Source organism: Sinocyclocheilus grahami, unplaced genomic scaffold, assembly GCF_001515645.1.
Source record: "Sinocyclocheilus grahami isolate Dianchi unplaced genomic scaffold, SAMN03320097.WGS_v1.1 scaffold140.1, whole genome shotgun sequence".
Taxonomy (NCBI): domain Eukaryota; kingdom Metazoa; phylum Chordata; class Actinopteri; order Cypriniformes; family Cyprinidae; genus Sinocyclocheilus; species Sinocyclocheilus grahami.
In genome coordinates this window covers 490,870-507,157 of record NW_015505319.1, presented here as the reverse complement: position 1 = coordinate 507,157, position 16,288 = coordinate 490,870, and the positions used below count along the sequence as shown (strand labels likewise).

Below are 16,288 nucleotides of genomic sequence, written 5' to 3'. Positions count from 1 at the left end.
GTTGCAAAGACTAAAGTCTCAAACCCAAAGAAATATTCTTTATAAAAGTTAAGAATGGTCCACGCCCTCCTAAAACGCCTTGTTCTAACACGCCCCCACATGTCTACGTCACTGTGTGGGAAGATTTGCATAACGCAGCGCCTAATGTTCACGCAAAGAAAGAAGGCGTAACTTTGATTCTCACTGTTGTATTGTTGCCGCCGCCATGTTGTGGAGATGCTGTGTTTCGTCATGAAAGCGAAACTACTTTGTTTGGTCTTCCAAAAGAGGACACGACTAGAAATCAGTGGTTAAGTTGTATTTACAACACTGTTCCAGAACAGTTCAACTCAAATATTCATATGTGTGCAGCACATTTTATGGAGGACGAGGACTGTTTCCTGAACCAGGAGCCTACAATGCCGGTGTTCTGACAAATAGTGCTGACTCCCAGCCTGCAAGTACGTTTTCATATTTAAAGGATTTGCCACTGTTGATTCAAACGTGAGTTTTGAGCAGTGTAGAGTAGCACTTGTTGTTTGTCATTTCTTTGATCACAAATGCAGACATGGTTTTATGTTTACGCGGCACGATGCAACGCAACGCGTAAAATAAAAAGACAGTATAAGTCATTATAATCAGTAATCATGTCCCCACTGGATGCAACAAATGCCTCGTTTATAATGGGTTTTAATGTTTTTGTCTCGTCGCTCCGCCGGGACACAGCATCACAGTATGGTAGGGGCGTAACATTTCCGTCACACGCTTGAGGTATTCGGCCAATCACAGCACACCTCGCTTTTCAGAACGATGAGCTTTGTAAAAATCGACGCGTTTCAGAAAGGCGGGGCATAGAGGAGAAACAATAATGTACAGTATGTGGAAAATAATGTTCTTTTTTAGCAACGTCATATGACCCCTTTAATAAGCTGTTTTTAGAATTTCAGTCACATATTTGAGGACAGTTGTCTTAGATTGGAGATTAAATTTTTATTTGAGCTTTTGATAGATGCTTAAGCTTGACCCCTTATATCACATCAAGTCTGGTTGTTAAATATGCTGAAACTTTCCATATGTATTTCTGTATTTTAATAGTGATATTTTAGCGCATAAATGGCTTTGGCAAATCAATGTTGACAGACACATATCTTCAGACAGATTTGAAGAACTGCATTTGCTGCTGTTCTCGGTTAGCATAACTTGAGTTTATGTACTGTATTTTTGAGACTGACAATAAAAAAAGGCCAGAACAGTCATGACAGAATTGCGATGAGGGATGTTATGATATAATGATAAAATAAGAACCCAGATGCTCAAGGTTTAGCTGGTTACCATGACTAAATTATATATTTCTGTCATTATTTATTCGCCCTTAAGTTGTTCCAAACCTGTGTGAGTTTCTCTCAGTCAAAATATTATAATAGTGTTACTCTAATGGATTCCTCTGTTGTTTTACTATGTTAAATTTCAATTCCACTATTCGTCATTTCATTTGAAATTCTATTCCAATTTTGCAACATGTGGGGTGTAGCCAATTCAATTCAAATGTACACTTATAAATTAAAAGGGAGTCCATTTTTAAATTCACAGTTTTTAAAACATTCCAAAAATATGGAATTAAGACATTTTTCTCCCATAGACGTAGTAGAAATGAATGCGGTTACGTCCTTTTATCTCTGCTAGTAATCCGTCGTTATCACACATGCACAAAGGGACTGTTTAATGCTGTGTATATCACTGATATGACTGACCTCAGAGACAACCCAGTGTTTCTTTTTGATCACTTTAATTACCGTTTGTGTCTAGCTGCACGATTGTCCTCCTGTCATGTGTCCAGTAGGTACTTTGTATTTTTATGCCTGTATGCCGTCAGTGAAATTACTGTGAACGCATGCTCATGGCCTGGAGATGTGTTCTATGCTTTTTTTTATTATTATTTTTATATACTGTAAATGAGCAGTATGCTCTCGTGCATTTCAGGATTATTTTGGTTATCAAGATTTTACATCCGTTTTGCAAGGAGTGTGTGCTTGCCTTCAGTATTATTGTGCAAAGTTCTCTCTATGTTGTAATAATGCACACATATTTACATTCCAAAAGCAGTGTATACAGTTTGTCAATTCTGTCAAGCAAGAGTTTTTGATTATTCCAGATTTTTGCATTTCTTGAAGTCAAAGTGAAATGTCATTCACAAGCCATTTTACTTCTGTAAACTGATGTATTTAGAATAAATCATTTGGTGGTACTTGATTTTATCCTGGAATTGATTGGATCGTGAAAAGTGGGCGGTACAAACTGGAATGGAGGCAGATGATTGGATGGGAGAAGTCAAACAGTATGAGGGATTTGTAACAGCAGACGAAAAGAACAGTCATAATAGAGGCGGAGCAAGTCAGTATATTTTCATAGTACATTCTTTTTAATAACATGCAGTGATGGACCTGGAACTGTGCATTGAAATCAGATAATTTCTCATTTCATGTTGACTCAAATATGTTTTTGCTCAATGCAGTTTATTATATGTCCACCTGCCATTGACTGTGGGTCATCTGTGTACTGTTTGTTGATACCTAAAAGAAGCAAAAACTGAAGAAATTGCACTTTGTAAAACCCATTGTATGATTCTCATTTTAGATTCTGTTTTCAGATATTAAAAATGATTGATGACCATATTTATCATTTGTATCATACTTTATTTGTACATTACAAGCCTTAAGTAATCGCATGTAAAACATCTTTGTTCTGACACAATTTCAATATATTAAGGCTTTTCTTTTTATGGGAAACAAAAGAAAATAAAAAAAACTAACAAGACCAGAATACTAGAGGCACGGTACTTATTTTATTAAACTGTCAAAATTGGATTCTGTTAGATAATAGATATTTTTGAAAATATCGAATATATTTATCATTTCTGCCTTTGGTGGAAAAACTAGAGCAATGTACTGTTGGGGGGAGCATTTGACAAAAAAAAAAATATATATATATATATTCTAATCTCTTGAAAACCGTGTGCCACAAATGCTTCATGACATGTTCTTTACATTCTCCTTTGGTGAAATGGTATAGAAATATATCTGAAACTATTTACAGGCTTGTGCAAATCATTGCATCAAAACAGGCAGACTTGACAAGAATCATATTTTTATGAATCCCTGATTGTGACAATAAAATACTACAATACCACCACCGTGATGCGCTATAAAACTCTGCTCAGAAAAACAAGCTTTCCTGATCATGTAGTACCACATCATGCAGTGATGCACATCATAAGAGAGGAAAGTCATAATGGCAAAATGCATTAATGGCAAAATGGAGCAATCAAGGCAACTGAACTATCCCAGAAGGGTTACAACAGTCATGGAAAACTCATAAATATCAAGGAATTGGATTGCCAGGCCTGCAAAACTATATATACGCTTTTCTTGCTCAACTCTAAAACACTTACCCCGGGTTTCACAGACAAGGCTTAAGCCTAGTTCCATTCTAAAGTGGAAGTCTGAGCTGTTTCAACTGAAAGAAACTTGCACTGACTGATCTTAAAACATGTCAGTGCCTTTGTTTTGTCTCAAAATGCACACCAGTAATGTTTTTTTTCTAAGGCACGTTAATAAAAATTACTTAAATGTCCTAATTGAACTATTGCCTAGTCCTGGCTTAGTCTAAGCCCTGTCTGTGAAACCAGGCCTTACTTGGATAGAAATTGTTCTTTTTGATTGCGGTCGCTGTAAGAAAAATGAAATGAAAATTGATTGGTTGAAAAAGGATTGGTCAAATCATACGGGATCCCTGCTTTTAAGAAATTGTTTTGTAATGTGTATTTATTTATTTTTTCGCAAGTGGAGGCATTTCCTCAAGTCCTGAAATGAAGTTTTGCATAATTTAAAGTTTATTCAAATTTGGAATAAGTCCAGTATTTTCTTCTAGGTGCTTCTGAGTGGAGTTTAGCTCTACTCGCATTTTTTTCTCTTAATGACGAGTGTAAACGACCCATCATCAAGGCCTTTAATGAGTGTCCAGGCCTCAAAGCGTGTGAGACCCTGCAGAGACGAGTCCTGGATCTGCAGTACCTCATCACCAGATGTCAGCCCCTTTTGCTCAGCGTCACTCCCTGCCAGAGAAAATACAGTATATATTGTATGATTCATGTTACAAACTGATTTGTAGACCCACATGAAATCTGCACCTGCATAACTTCACAAAAAGATTTCTGCAGAATGGGAAACGCGCCATTCAGAATGTTCTTCACATTCCAGTTTGTTGGTTTATCAAATATTTTGGTTATTTTGATTTTGCTTTCAGCTAAGTGAAAATAATTAGGTGTAGAAGCAATTTTTGCCCAGAATTTTACAATCAATTACAAAGAAACAAGCAGCCTTGAATTAAACATGACATTTTCTTAAACATGAAAGACTTGTATGGTGTACTCCAATAATCTTTAGTTCTTTCTTAGAAGAAAACATGTTTACAGTAGAAGTACTCTCAAGGACAAATGTAGCATTGCATCCTCTGCAGTGAATGGGGGCCGTCATAATGAGAGTCCAAACAGCTGATAAAAACATCTTGCTTCATAAGATGTTCACTGATGGACTGGAGTGGTGTGGATTATTGTGATGTTTTTATCAGCTGTTTGGACTCTCATTCTGACGTCACCCATTTACTGCAGAGCATCCATTGGTGAGCAAGTGATGCAATGCTGAATTTCTCCAAATCTGTTCTGATGAAGAAAAACTCATCTACGCCTTGGATGGCCTGAGGGTGAGTACATTTTGAGCAAATTTTCATTTTTGGGTGAACTTTTTCCTGTAAGGTTCAGTCATAGTCTCACCTGTAAATATTCTGTTGACGGTTAGTGGTCTGTCTCCATTAATGGAGCCTTTTCCTCCCTCAAGACTAAATCCAACTCCACCTGCGTTCTTCTCCAGCTCGATTGTTACAACTTCACCTCCATCATCCCCTAAGTGTCATTTTTTGAATCAAAAATCATAGAATGAATGTACACATATTTTGCATATTTATGTTATTTGGATAAGATTAATTTCCTAAATGACATTTGAGTAATAATTATTAACATAGTGCATCCAGATACATCATAAAACCCACTGAAACTATTAAAGGACTAAATCCATAATGGTAGAACTAGTCATTTGGCTTTAGTTATGAAGCATTGTGAAAAAATTATATTCCATCCAAGTTATCTACAACTAAAATTTCTCTGCAATTTCTACCAAAGTTGTGTAAGAACAACTGATGTGTTGGATGTGGATAGAACTAGTACATCTGTGAAACATGAATTCACCTCCTCAGGGAAAACTAGTCCAGTTCAAATAGGGCTTTTTATTTGACTTTAATCATACAGTTTTTTATTGCACAACATGTAGCTCTTGTAACATTCCTGTATTCTTTGTGTGCCCTATTATGCTGACATTAAACATTAATGCCATCGCTGTGCTGACGTCAGTGATGTTGGCCCACCTGTGATGCTGCTCTCTGCCCCGCTGCTGCAGCTGGACTCATTAGCGTTAGCGCCTCCCTTCCCTTCGGCATCTTTGTTCTTGGACACCACTATCACTGCCTGCTTCATGGTGCGGGCCTGCCTGAGAATCGCTGTGGCATCGCTGTGTGTGACGTTTTTTAGCGTTTGGCCGTTAATGGACAGCACCTCATCTCCTCTTTCAATGGTGCCCTCCTGAGCAGCCAGACCACTGGGAAACACCCTGTGAACCTGAAGGTACATGATTGGGTGCATATACAGTAAGTAAAGTGAACAATTCTTTTGCTAGCATTAACTGTATACATTTTGCATTTACAGCTGCAGTGGAACCACTGGAAGTTTGTAACTGTATCCTAAATTATCCAAAAAATGTAGGGTCCGTATGAATTATTATTATTATTTTTTAAGTAGCCTCTTATGCTCACCAAGGCTGCATTTATTTAGTCAAAAATACAGTAAAAAGTGTAATATTGTGAAATATTATTACAATTAAAAAAATATGTATTTTAATATATTTTAAAATGTAATTTATTCCTGTAATCAAGCGGTCACATGATCCTTCAGAAATCAGTCTAATATGCTAAATCAATGTTGAAAACAGTTGTGCTGTTCATTTCAATCTTTTGTAACATTTGTGTATTTTAATGCATTCTTGCTGAATAAAAGTATTATTTTCTTAAACAAAAACAAAATACTGACCCCAAAGTTTTCAATAGTAGCATTTAAATTAAAAATGTCATTTACTCATCCTCATTTCTTTCACTTGTTTTTTTTTCTTGTATGAGATTGTAAGAAAAACAATGTCAAAAATGTGTATTTTTCATACAACAAAAGTGCATGAGATTCACTGCCAAGCTCAAAAAAGGACCTCAGATGTACTCTACTGTGACATACAATAGTTTTAGCTAAGAAACAGACCAAAATCATCCCTTCTGGCATAGATTTCACATTTCATGAGCAAAAATGTATTGTCAGTGACATCAAATCATTTTTAATTAAGTGCACGCTTGAATTAGATTTTGAGAGATTTGAAGCTTGGACATACAACCCAAGATCTTAATTTGTGTTTCAGGGAAGCAAGAAAAAAATACCGATCTACGTGTGTGTGTAAATTATGACAAAATTGAAGAGGCTGTGTCTCCTGCTGACAGGTGAAGTAGATGAGCTGTGGTGCGTGGTTTATGGAGATACAGAGACGTCACTCACAGTAGTTGCTTTGTTCTCCAGATCAATACCGCCAGCGATGCTGAAACCCAAGCCAGCTCCTTCTTCTTTATGTAGAATCACAACATGGATGTCTTCCAGTTGCTAATGGACATTAAGAAATCCAAATCAGCCTTATTATGTGGTTCAAAAACACTTTGTATCTGTGGCTGTACTGGAAGCAGAATTGTTTTTAGCATAGCAGTTATTTTAGAACATGCTTTGTAAAGAACAGTTGCCTCAATGATTTGGCGGGCTGAATCCTGTTCCCACTCTTTTACATCATGCAGTTTTGAGAGAAATATAGAGATGTTGCCTTCCCTAGTGTTAAATAGCACATAAGAATCTCATTAATAATTAGTATGTCAAAATCACATTAGCATCTGGCACCGTCTTAAAAGATGACACTTGTCTAAACATGATTCATAGGCTATTTGATTGTAAATATAAATTTGTAACCGAAGTGTCCTCAAGTACAAAGCCTGATTTTAAGGCACACCTACTGAATTTGTCTTGGGACCTCAGCCAAAAAGGCCAGAAATGCATCCAAAATTGTGATTTTATGAAGAAATTGCTTCACTGAGTAGGTTTTACATGTATGCAGTGCATGCTTTAGTATGAATCTGAGATGTTGGAATTGTTATAACCTATGAAGTCAGCCTCAACGTTTCACCTATGGCCTTATGGGATAGTAAAGTGTCCATCGGATACACACTCCAGAATCCCAGCACAAGTTGCAGGTAATCGGGTATTTATATTCACATATGGTTTTATAATATTGCTTATTCAAACATATGACAAACTGTTTTGATTTTATTTTTTAGCATACTCTATATTATTTGTAAGAACTACCAGAGTAATTTAATCCTTAAACAAACTTTTATTTAGTTGGTTCTAACATTTCTTTCATCGGTGTTTTGAATTTATTTATAAATACAAAAATTATATTGAGGGACTTGAAAGCCTTATGCTAGTTGTTAGAGTTAAAGCTATAAAATAGCTGTTAAATTTAAACTATCCTGTGGCATGACTTGCTAAACTCCATCTAAAATGACTGAGAGACAGCATAGAAGATTGTTACATGAAAAATAAAATCACTTGTCGCACCACAGGACCATATAAAATGGACTATAGAAAAATCAAAAAAGATTCTTTGATTCATTGAGTCCATAATGCAGCCCTGCTAACTACACAAATACAGCTAACCACTCATCTTTGATAGCTTTTACAGTTGTTCCATTATTTATATAACCAAATGTAAAGCGGACATGCCCTCAAGAAATTTCAGCAAAATATTGACACTTCCTCTTTTTCTGCATTTTGCTTCTACGGCACAAAGCACATTATGTTTAAGGACTTGTAAACAGTGCATAGCACTTAATTAACCTGAAGCAATATAGACCGCTTTGTTTAACTGCAGACAGAAAATGTGGCAGGGGAATATTGATAAAGGAAATGGTCATAAATACAAAACAGTGCAGCAAAATGCACCCAAGAGGGACATTGCAACACTGCTGTGATCAGGAAGTCACACTCTTGACCAAGAGATGCATGCTTTATTATACATTTTCAACTCTGCTAGCAAATGAGCTTCAAAATGTAGCAGCACGCAAAAGAAAGCTCACTGACCTTTAAGAGGACTTAATTTTTGCTGTTTTGTTATAAAGAACCGATTGTTCCTCAGTCACACCTCTCAGGCTTGCAGAGCAGGATATGGAAGTAATCAACGCCAGACAATAGCCAACAGCGTGTACTTTGTTGTATCAAACCAGAGCTAAACCCACCCTTAGCGTTTCTTCATCCAGATCCTTGACTTCCTGGATCATCTGCTGAATCTCCTGTGGCGGAAGAGCTGATAGCATGGATTGGGCACAGACATCTGAGGCTGAAGTGAGTGGTCGTTCGGCTTTCCATTCTTCCTTCTCACACTCCTCCCCTCTCTCGATGGTACGCTCTCTCAGTTTAGCCAAGCTGTAGACCAGATATAAGAAGTTAGCCTGAACCAGCTAACCAAGGTGTTCAGGATTACTTGAAAATATGTGTTGGAGCAGGGTTGTAACTGAAGTCTGTAGGAAGGTGTCCCTGCCCTGACCATTGGTTCCCAACCACGTTCCTGCCCCATCAACACTACACATTTTGAACATCTCCTTTGTCTGACAGACCCATTTCAGCTCTTGGAGTCTCGACTAATGAGCTGATGACCTGAATCGGGTGTAATTCATTAAGTAGACATGCAAAACATGCAGTGTTGGGAGGGGTGGATGGGGAACCACTTTAACCTCCTTTTGGGACACTGACAAGACAAGGTTGGTTTCTAGAGCAGAGGTGTCCAATCCTGCTCCTGGATGTCTGACGTCCTGCAGAGTGTAATGCTGCATTCAAGTCCTCCTGGGACATTCGTACTTACGAGTTGACAAGTCGTAATTACGACGTCAGGTGCGTTCAAGTCAGTTTAGTTGGCACAAGATGGCGGTGTACCTACTTTGAATAAATTACAAGAAAATACAACAGGGTCTAAATTTTTTTACTTGGATTTCAGCTGCGTAATAAAAACACGACCAATTTAAGTTTATAGGACAACTAAACTATCAATTTAAACAAAAATTTACCTTCAACTACAGACGTTGCATCCATCGATTCCGCCATGTTTCTCATTGACACGCCCCCAACTCGGAAACTAGGATCTTAAAGAAAATGTAGAGTTTCCCACTCGTAATAACGACATTGTGGTGGCGTTCATGTGCGTTCAACTCGTAAATACGATCTATCCGACATGACTTGAACGCACCATAACTCCAACCTGTTCCAACACACCTGCATGAAGGTTTCTAGTAAAGGATCCAAATAACTTGATTAGCTTGTTCAGGTGTGTTTGATTAGGGTTGGAGCTAAACTCTGCAGGACAGTGGCCCTACAGGACCGAAGTTGCCCAGCCCTGCACTAGACCGTTTTTAAAACTGGTGGAGACCACAGACTTAAAGACAGTTTCAACCGAAGTTTAACATTATAATCCTCCGAATGCGCACACTGTGCCAAGCCTCTAATCGGGCCACCCCCCCCTCCCCCAACCAAATCGGGCTTAAAATCTTCAATTGTGTGGCCAGCCTTAAACTTTTTCAAACTACAAGCTAATTTTATGTTTCACTTGCACATGTTGTGGCCAATTTACTAACATCTCACCACATTTATCTGTAGAAAACTTTAGCTCAAACGTGCATGACAGGAAAGAGTTTGTTTCTAACGGTGATAAGAACTAGTATGAGAACTTACAAGACATTAGCATGAAATGGTCTGTTCTTTGTGACTAACTCAAAAGAGCTGCATTTCCGCTTCTTGTTTCATTTAAAACAGATTCCCGAATGATTCAAACCTCTGCAATGCCTTTATCGTGCAGCCAGTTCTCAACATGAAAGAAGCTGACATTGTTGGCTTCAGTCCCTGCAAGTGATCTTATCCTGCACCTTCAGCCAGCACAACACTGCACAGAGTGTAATTATACCCCAAACGCTTTCATCTTCCAAGTGCATTTGTCCTACAACGTTTTCAGAGATAATATGCTTGGATAAGTTGCATACCTTACAGAGAAGCCCTTTTCGCTGTTTTCTGGTGGGGGCTTTTCACCAGGAGAGTCTTCCTCTATCGGGTTATGAAGAGGGGATTCTGGTGGGGCGCTCCAGGGGTTCCCAAACTGAATGCAAGGGGACTGCGGCAGGGATTGCATGGATCGCATCAAAGCATTGGACACTTGGTTGCTGAAGGACAAGATGATCCCTAGGCTCTCCCCGTCCAAGCCGCTTGAGTTGGGGGCATCTGAAGAGGGACTGAGGGGTAGACTCTGGGTCCTCAAGCTCACCGCATGAGTTCCTGCACCTTCGGTTTTTTCTGCAGGACCCTCCTTTGAGCTACTCGATCTCCTCGGGACGTGGCTTGAAGGGGACAAATCGTCTTGGGAAGGTAAGGGTTCTTGCTCAGTCTCTATAGCAGGTGGAAGCTCTTTTGTGGAGTCAAGAGCAGGTTCCTCAGCAGGGATCGGCTTACAGGGCTCTGAATCATGAGAAGTTGATTGTTTTTCTTCCTCTGCAGGATGGGGCTCTGAAATGATATCTGAACCGAGGGAAGCTGGTTGCTGATTTTCTTCTTTTGGAGGCTGGGTAGTGGCTGAAATTGTTGGTGTAGACTGGCAGTCATCATTATTGTGCAAGTTGCTTGTGGTAACTTTAGTTCTCCCTGCACTGCTGTAGTCTGCAGATGAGGTTTCAGCCATCTTCTCCACTGGAGGAAGGGATACAGTTGGGGCCAGTCGCCTGCTTGGCCTTTCGGATCCATCGGCACTAGAGAAAGTCTCAAACGAGCTGATCTTCTGCCTGATTGACAAATTGGCTCCCGATGAAGCAGCCCTCAGACTAATCCCAAAGGTCCTGCCAGTATCTTGACTCCTGTTATCTGGATGCTTCAAAGCTCCTGTTATCGGTTTCCCAGACTTAATGCTCTTAATGCTCTGACGTGCCCATGCAGGCTTTGGAGCCACCGGGGGGGCTTTTTTGACATTGGGAGATTGCTCAGATTTGGAGTCTGAGGTGGTGTTTGTGGTTTCAGAGGATGTGCCGTTAACCTCACTGTCTCCATTAAGGTCACTCATGGTTTTGTAGCAGTATGACTGGTTCTCTGGGCTGTCGGTCAGCTTTACCCAGGGGTCAAGTGGTTGATCTGTACTGACTTCCAAATGAGCCTGACGTCTCAGACCAACCCGCTTACTTGGACTACACACTTTAGATGGGGACTCTGGACCTGTAACATAATAGTGTTCATGTCCTTTTAATTTCATTTTAATGAGCTGTTGAATAGAGAAGTGCAATGTGAGAACTAACTCACATGCTGCCTCACATCCAATATTTGTCACAATTGTTTTATTTTCATTCAAAAATAGAACAACTATAATATGAATGTTAAAAAGAAAATCTATTTTTGTTTTGGTTTTCTTACATAAAAACCTTGCTATACAGGAACGTACTGTTATCAGCTGAATCAGGAAATGAAAAGTCTCAGCATACATGTTTTGAACGTACTCAGAATAATATAAAGTAAATATCTAAATCGAAGTTATGCAACCAACATGACATGTTTTTCTTTTTGTTATTTAAAAAATCAGTAGTAGGTGTATTTCAGGTTAACATACCTCTGTGCTGTCTGTCCCCTCTGTGTGTTGAGTCACTTTTAGGCTCAGAGATACTGACAGATGCTTTAGTTCTGACTTCTGCGCATTCAACCACTTCCTGTCACAAAAACAGGAAATGGTTGGCTAAGTTTGAGTCTTACAAAGAATTCGAAAAGGTGTAGAAATGCATTCGCCATAATTTCGTCATGCATCACTGTTGCATACAGAAACCCAGGCATATTCACACACTAGAGCCATGCCTCATGCCAAACACTCAAGCATTTCAATACCTGAATCACACATATGACAAAAAGATGCACTATTGTGCAAATAAATGTTTGCATGAAATGCACACAGATTCATTTTCAAACAATTGTCATCAAACACTGACATGAACATGTCCAGAAAGAGGTAGCATGAATTTCTACGTACATTCTTAAACAGAAGCCTTGAGATCTTTCTCAAAGCCCTGTATAGACTGCAGAAAAACTAGATGCATGTGGAGAGACAATAAAACAATGCATGAGGCAATAAAGGATAAAAAAGATTTAAAATAATGATAGTCATTGTAAAATGAATGTCTATTTAGGTTCAAATTTATATATTTCTTAAGGAAATAGATATTAGTATAAAGTAAATACATTTGTGAATATATATATATATGCAGGTGCATGTTTTAGATTAGTCCCCATTTTTTTAAGTTTTTCATAACTGAATAGTTAATTTCAATATGATCCTATGGTGTGACGAATTATGTTGTGAAAATATTCATTGTAGTCTGACCAGCTGAATACCTCTTGTTTCATCTGGTGGACCCCCTGTTATGTTACACTTTTGTTTGTAGAATAAATTAAACCCAATGAATCAAATAAATTAAATAATGCATTTCTACAATGACATTGATAACTGAATTTGTTATTTTTATTTTTTATATATTTCTATATTTAAAAATAGATAATGCCAATGTATTTAAATTGTAGTTTTTGTATTGTTAATTTTGACACATTTCTGTTTTTCACAGATCATAATGAGTCACCCTGTTGAACAATTTCCTCATTTTATCGGAAATTGCTTAAAATAAAATTTGGACACACAATGTTATGTTTACATATCATTTTCTACTTGCTTTCCAGTCAGATGAATTCAAAAATCCAGTCAAACAATATTTTAAAAAATCCCTTTTTTTCTTTGAGAAATATTACAGCTGTTTACTTGGCCATTGATGGTGCAAGATGTTCTCATGCAAAACCTGTGAAAAATTTGCCAATAAGGCAAGGGTTGCAGTTAAGCCAATCGTGTCTTGAATTACTCAGCTACCATTTATGGGCAATGCATCAGTCTTACAGTGAAAACCGCCTACTTGTATACAGTCTCTTTGACAGAGAGCAAAAAATGAGTAGTATGATATGCAATGCAATATGTAGATTTAAACCTGTATATAATTAATTTACTGCGCATAACCTCTCTGACTTATGTATTGCTGTGCAAACCTACATAAGGAAGAGAAAACAAAGAAATACAAATTTTAACTGAGCCAAAAAAAAACCCTGAATATTCTTTGTTTAATAAAAATAGTGCATTCCATAAATGTGACTAGCCCTACCTGGCAGTTGCTTTGAGAATACAGCAGATCTTCCTCTTTCACGGGTGAACCTCGGGTAGAGCCGCTCGAATCAGTCAGCACTTCCTGACTGCTGACTTCCTGTCGTCTGCAGTACCTCTGTGGCTGGTTTGTTGCTCCTTGCGTAGAGCTCCTCACCACACCTGCATGCACATCTAATGTTTGCTGTCCAGTGAAATTCATTGGACATTTATAGGGAATGTTATAGTCGTCATCGGTGAACGAGGCTGGAGACAGTGTGTAATTAAGTGAAGTTTCACTGTTGGTTGTTAAAGAGACGTCCATGCTCTGGACTCTGGAGACGTGCTCCGGCTCGAGGAAGGATTGAGTGGTGGCGCTGGCCGGTATACAGCGCTGGCTGTAGGCTCCCTCACTGCACGATCGGATCATGGGTTTCTGTGCTCGTCTACAGGTCAGCTGACTCGTGCTCCGGTCCAGACAGCGGATACACTTCTGTCTGCTGTGGGAACAGGCTTCGGATCGCCTCAGACCTGAGATCAGATAAAGACGTGTCTAAACCAACTACCGATTTTCTTCACAGTAGAAATAATCATGGACAAGTTTATTTTGTACGAATAGTAAATAAGACACTAAGCAGATATCTGAGCCTTTGATTCAAGTCCAGGGTTCCCACACGTTTTGACCTATGAATTTCCATGAGTTCATAATTAATAAATGAATTGAAATAATAATAATTATAATTTATTCAGGTTTCCATTTAGTACCGATCCTTTTAATTAATGGATTTAAGTTATTATTATTATTATACAAACTAATTGATATTTTACTCTGGATTGTGCAATTTATTTGTACTCAACACAAACACTAACAAAATACAATATCTAACAGAGTAGTATCATATTTTTTATACATTCTTAAATTATATTAAATGATTAATATGATTAATTATTTAAAATAAATTTCAAATTATATATATATATACACACACACATATTTACACACATACAAACATTTATATAGTTACAATTGCTATAATTTTAATCATATTAAATTATTAATATTATTATTAATTAAATTGTTAATTATATATATATATACAGTATATTTAAATGATATAAAATAAAATTAATTAATGTTATTATATAATAACATTTCTGTAATTTATATATATTATTATTATTATGAAATATTCACAAAATAAATTTTCATGACTTTTTAAGATTAACCTTTTTCTTTTCTGGTAATCTAAAATTGTGAAAAAGTTTTCCATGACTGTAGGAACCCACCAAGTCCATTTGTAAATGATTTGAACCATGTCTCAGGTGGGCAATTTTATTGTTTATAATATTTTCATCTTTTTTTAGTCCAAGTCATGAGTCTCAAGTTACCATTTCTAAGTTAAGCATAACTTTACAACTAAAACAGTGTTCAACTTGGTCTGTTTCACACATGTACGTAAGCAGCACACTTTTTTTCTCCAGTATATCTGACCGAATCCAAACACAACCACCTCTAAGATGCATTACCATTTGGATGCAACTGTGGTCCTCATAATATTAATTAGATTTACTGATAATGTTGATCCACTCCCAGTTGCAATTTTAAGGCCATTAATAAAAGAAGTACTCAGTGACCTCGAAATCACTTTACTTGCTGTACTGAGCTACAGTTACTGTTGTAACTGGGCTGCAACCTTACTTAAAAACTGCAGATGCAGGATGTGTGAAACAGGCCTTGGAAATGAATGTCACAAGTTGATTTCGGAGCAAACAAAAGATCAATAACTCACTGCTGTTACATCCGTCCATACTCCACTGACTCCTGTCTCTCCTCAGTCTGCTGTGCTCCACCGCCTGAGCGATGGCCTCGTTCAGCTGCTGCTCAGAAACCTTCAAACACATCCAAGTTTATATTTTAGCACTCTCTGACAACTTAGATCTAGCTATGAAGACAAAAGTGAAGGTTTGATTGATCACCGCCGTAATGAAGTGTAAGTTGTTTCAGCACAGCTTGCGTTAATGTGTGACTTAGTAAATCTAGTCCGTGATGCTCTCTTATATGTCTGAAAGGAAAGCAGACCTACTTTTGGGTCGGGGTGTCGACTGATGATGATCTGAACCGGTCCCGGGCTGCACTGACTCAGAACCGTGTACACATCGTTCAGCGTCATGTTGCAAACCACTGTGTCATTGATCTCCATGATCTCATCGCCACATCTGACAAACATTCACATACAACTTACTAACAATTCACAGCACTGCAGTTTGGTTACTTGTAAAAACCATCTTGAAACCACACTCATGAAAAAAAATAATTTTGCCATCTATAACATGATGTGCAGTTTGGCTTATTATGGTTACCAAAAAATGACCAATTTCAACTGTGAGAAAAGCTACATTTTGAGCTTAATACATCTTCATTTTAAAGTCAAACATTGTGGAAGTGGCCTCAAAACATCAATTTCAACTGGTTTTTGCTTTGATAAAACCAGAGCACATTACTTTGTTGAAATGAGCTAATCCAACATTCTTGAACATTTTGTCCCAACTTAATTTCATTATGTCCAATCCATTTACCTGTATATTGTAAAATTTAAGTTAACTTTATAATTTTGTGCTGAGACTACATAAATCGTTTCTGTTGACCTAACTAACTGGGCAGTGGATCTGTAGTTCCCAGCATGCTTTGCATTGAACATAATTGTTTTAGGCATGCTAACAAGCTTATTATCTAACACAGGAACTTAAATCTGTTACACTGGTTCAAGAAAACATTATTTTTTAAACTTGTTTTACAGGTATAAACTAAATGCATCAAACTTTCCTTAATCGATAGATAGATAGATAGATAGATAGATAGATAGATAGATAGATAG

At 37.7% G+C, this 16,288-nt stretch overlaps 1 protein-coding gene across 1 annotated transcript in view; it reads right to left on the bottom strand.

Annotated features, from left to right (window-relative positions):
- Positions 1-3,646: 3,646 nt before the first annotated feature.
- LOC107591304 (pro-interleukin-16-like) overlaps positions 3,647-16,288 on the bottom strand; it is a 44,884-nt gene continuing 32,242 nt past the window's right edge. Inside the window, exons 15-24 of the mRNA XM_016280428.1 lie at positions 15,497-15,629; positions 15,203-15,302; positions 13,435-13,943; positions 11,853-11,949; positions 10,252-11,464; positions 8,461-8,647; positions 6,680-6,781; positions 5,455-5,704; positions 4,808-4,936; positions 3,647-4,090 (exon numbers count right to left, since the gene is read on the bottom strand). Coding sequence (XP_016135914.1) covers positions 3,930-4,090; positions 4,808-4,936; positions 5,455-5,704; positions 6,680-6,781; positions 8,461-8,647; positions 10,252-11,464; positions 11,853-11,949; positions 13,435-13,943; positions 15,203-15,302; positions 15,497-15,629 — 2,881 coding nt within the window. The 3' untranslated portion in view covers positions 3,647-3,929. The remainder of the gene's footprint in view (positions 4,091-4,807; positions 4,937-5,454; positions 5,705-6,679; positions 6,782-8,460; positions 8,648-10,251; positions 11,465-11,852; positions 11,950-13,434; positions 13,944-15,202; positions 15,303-15,496; positions 15,630-16,288) is intronic.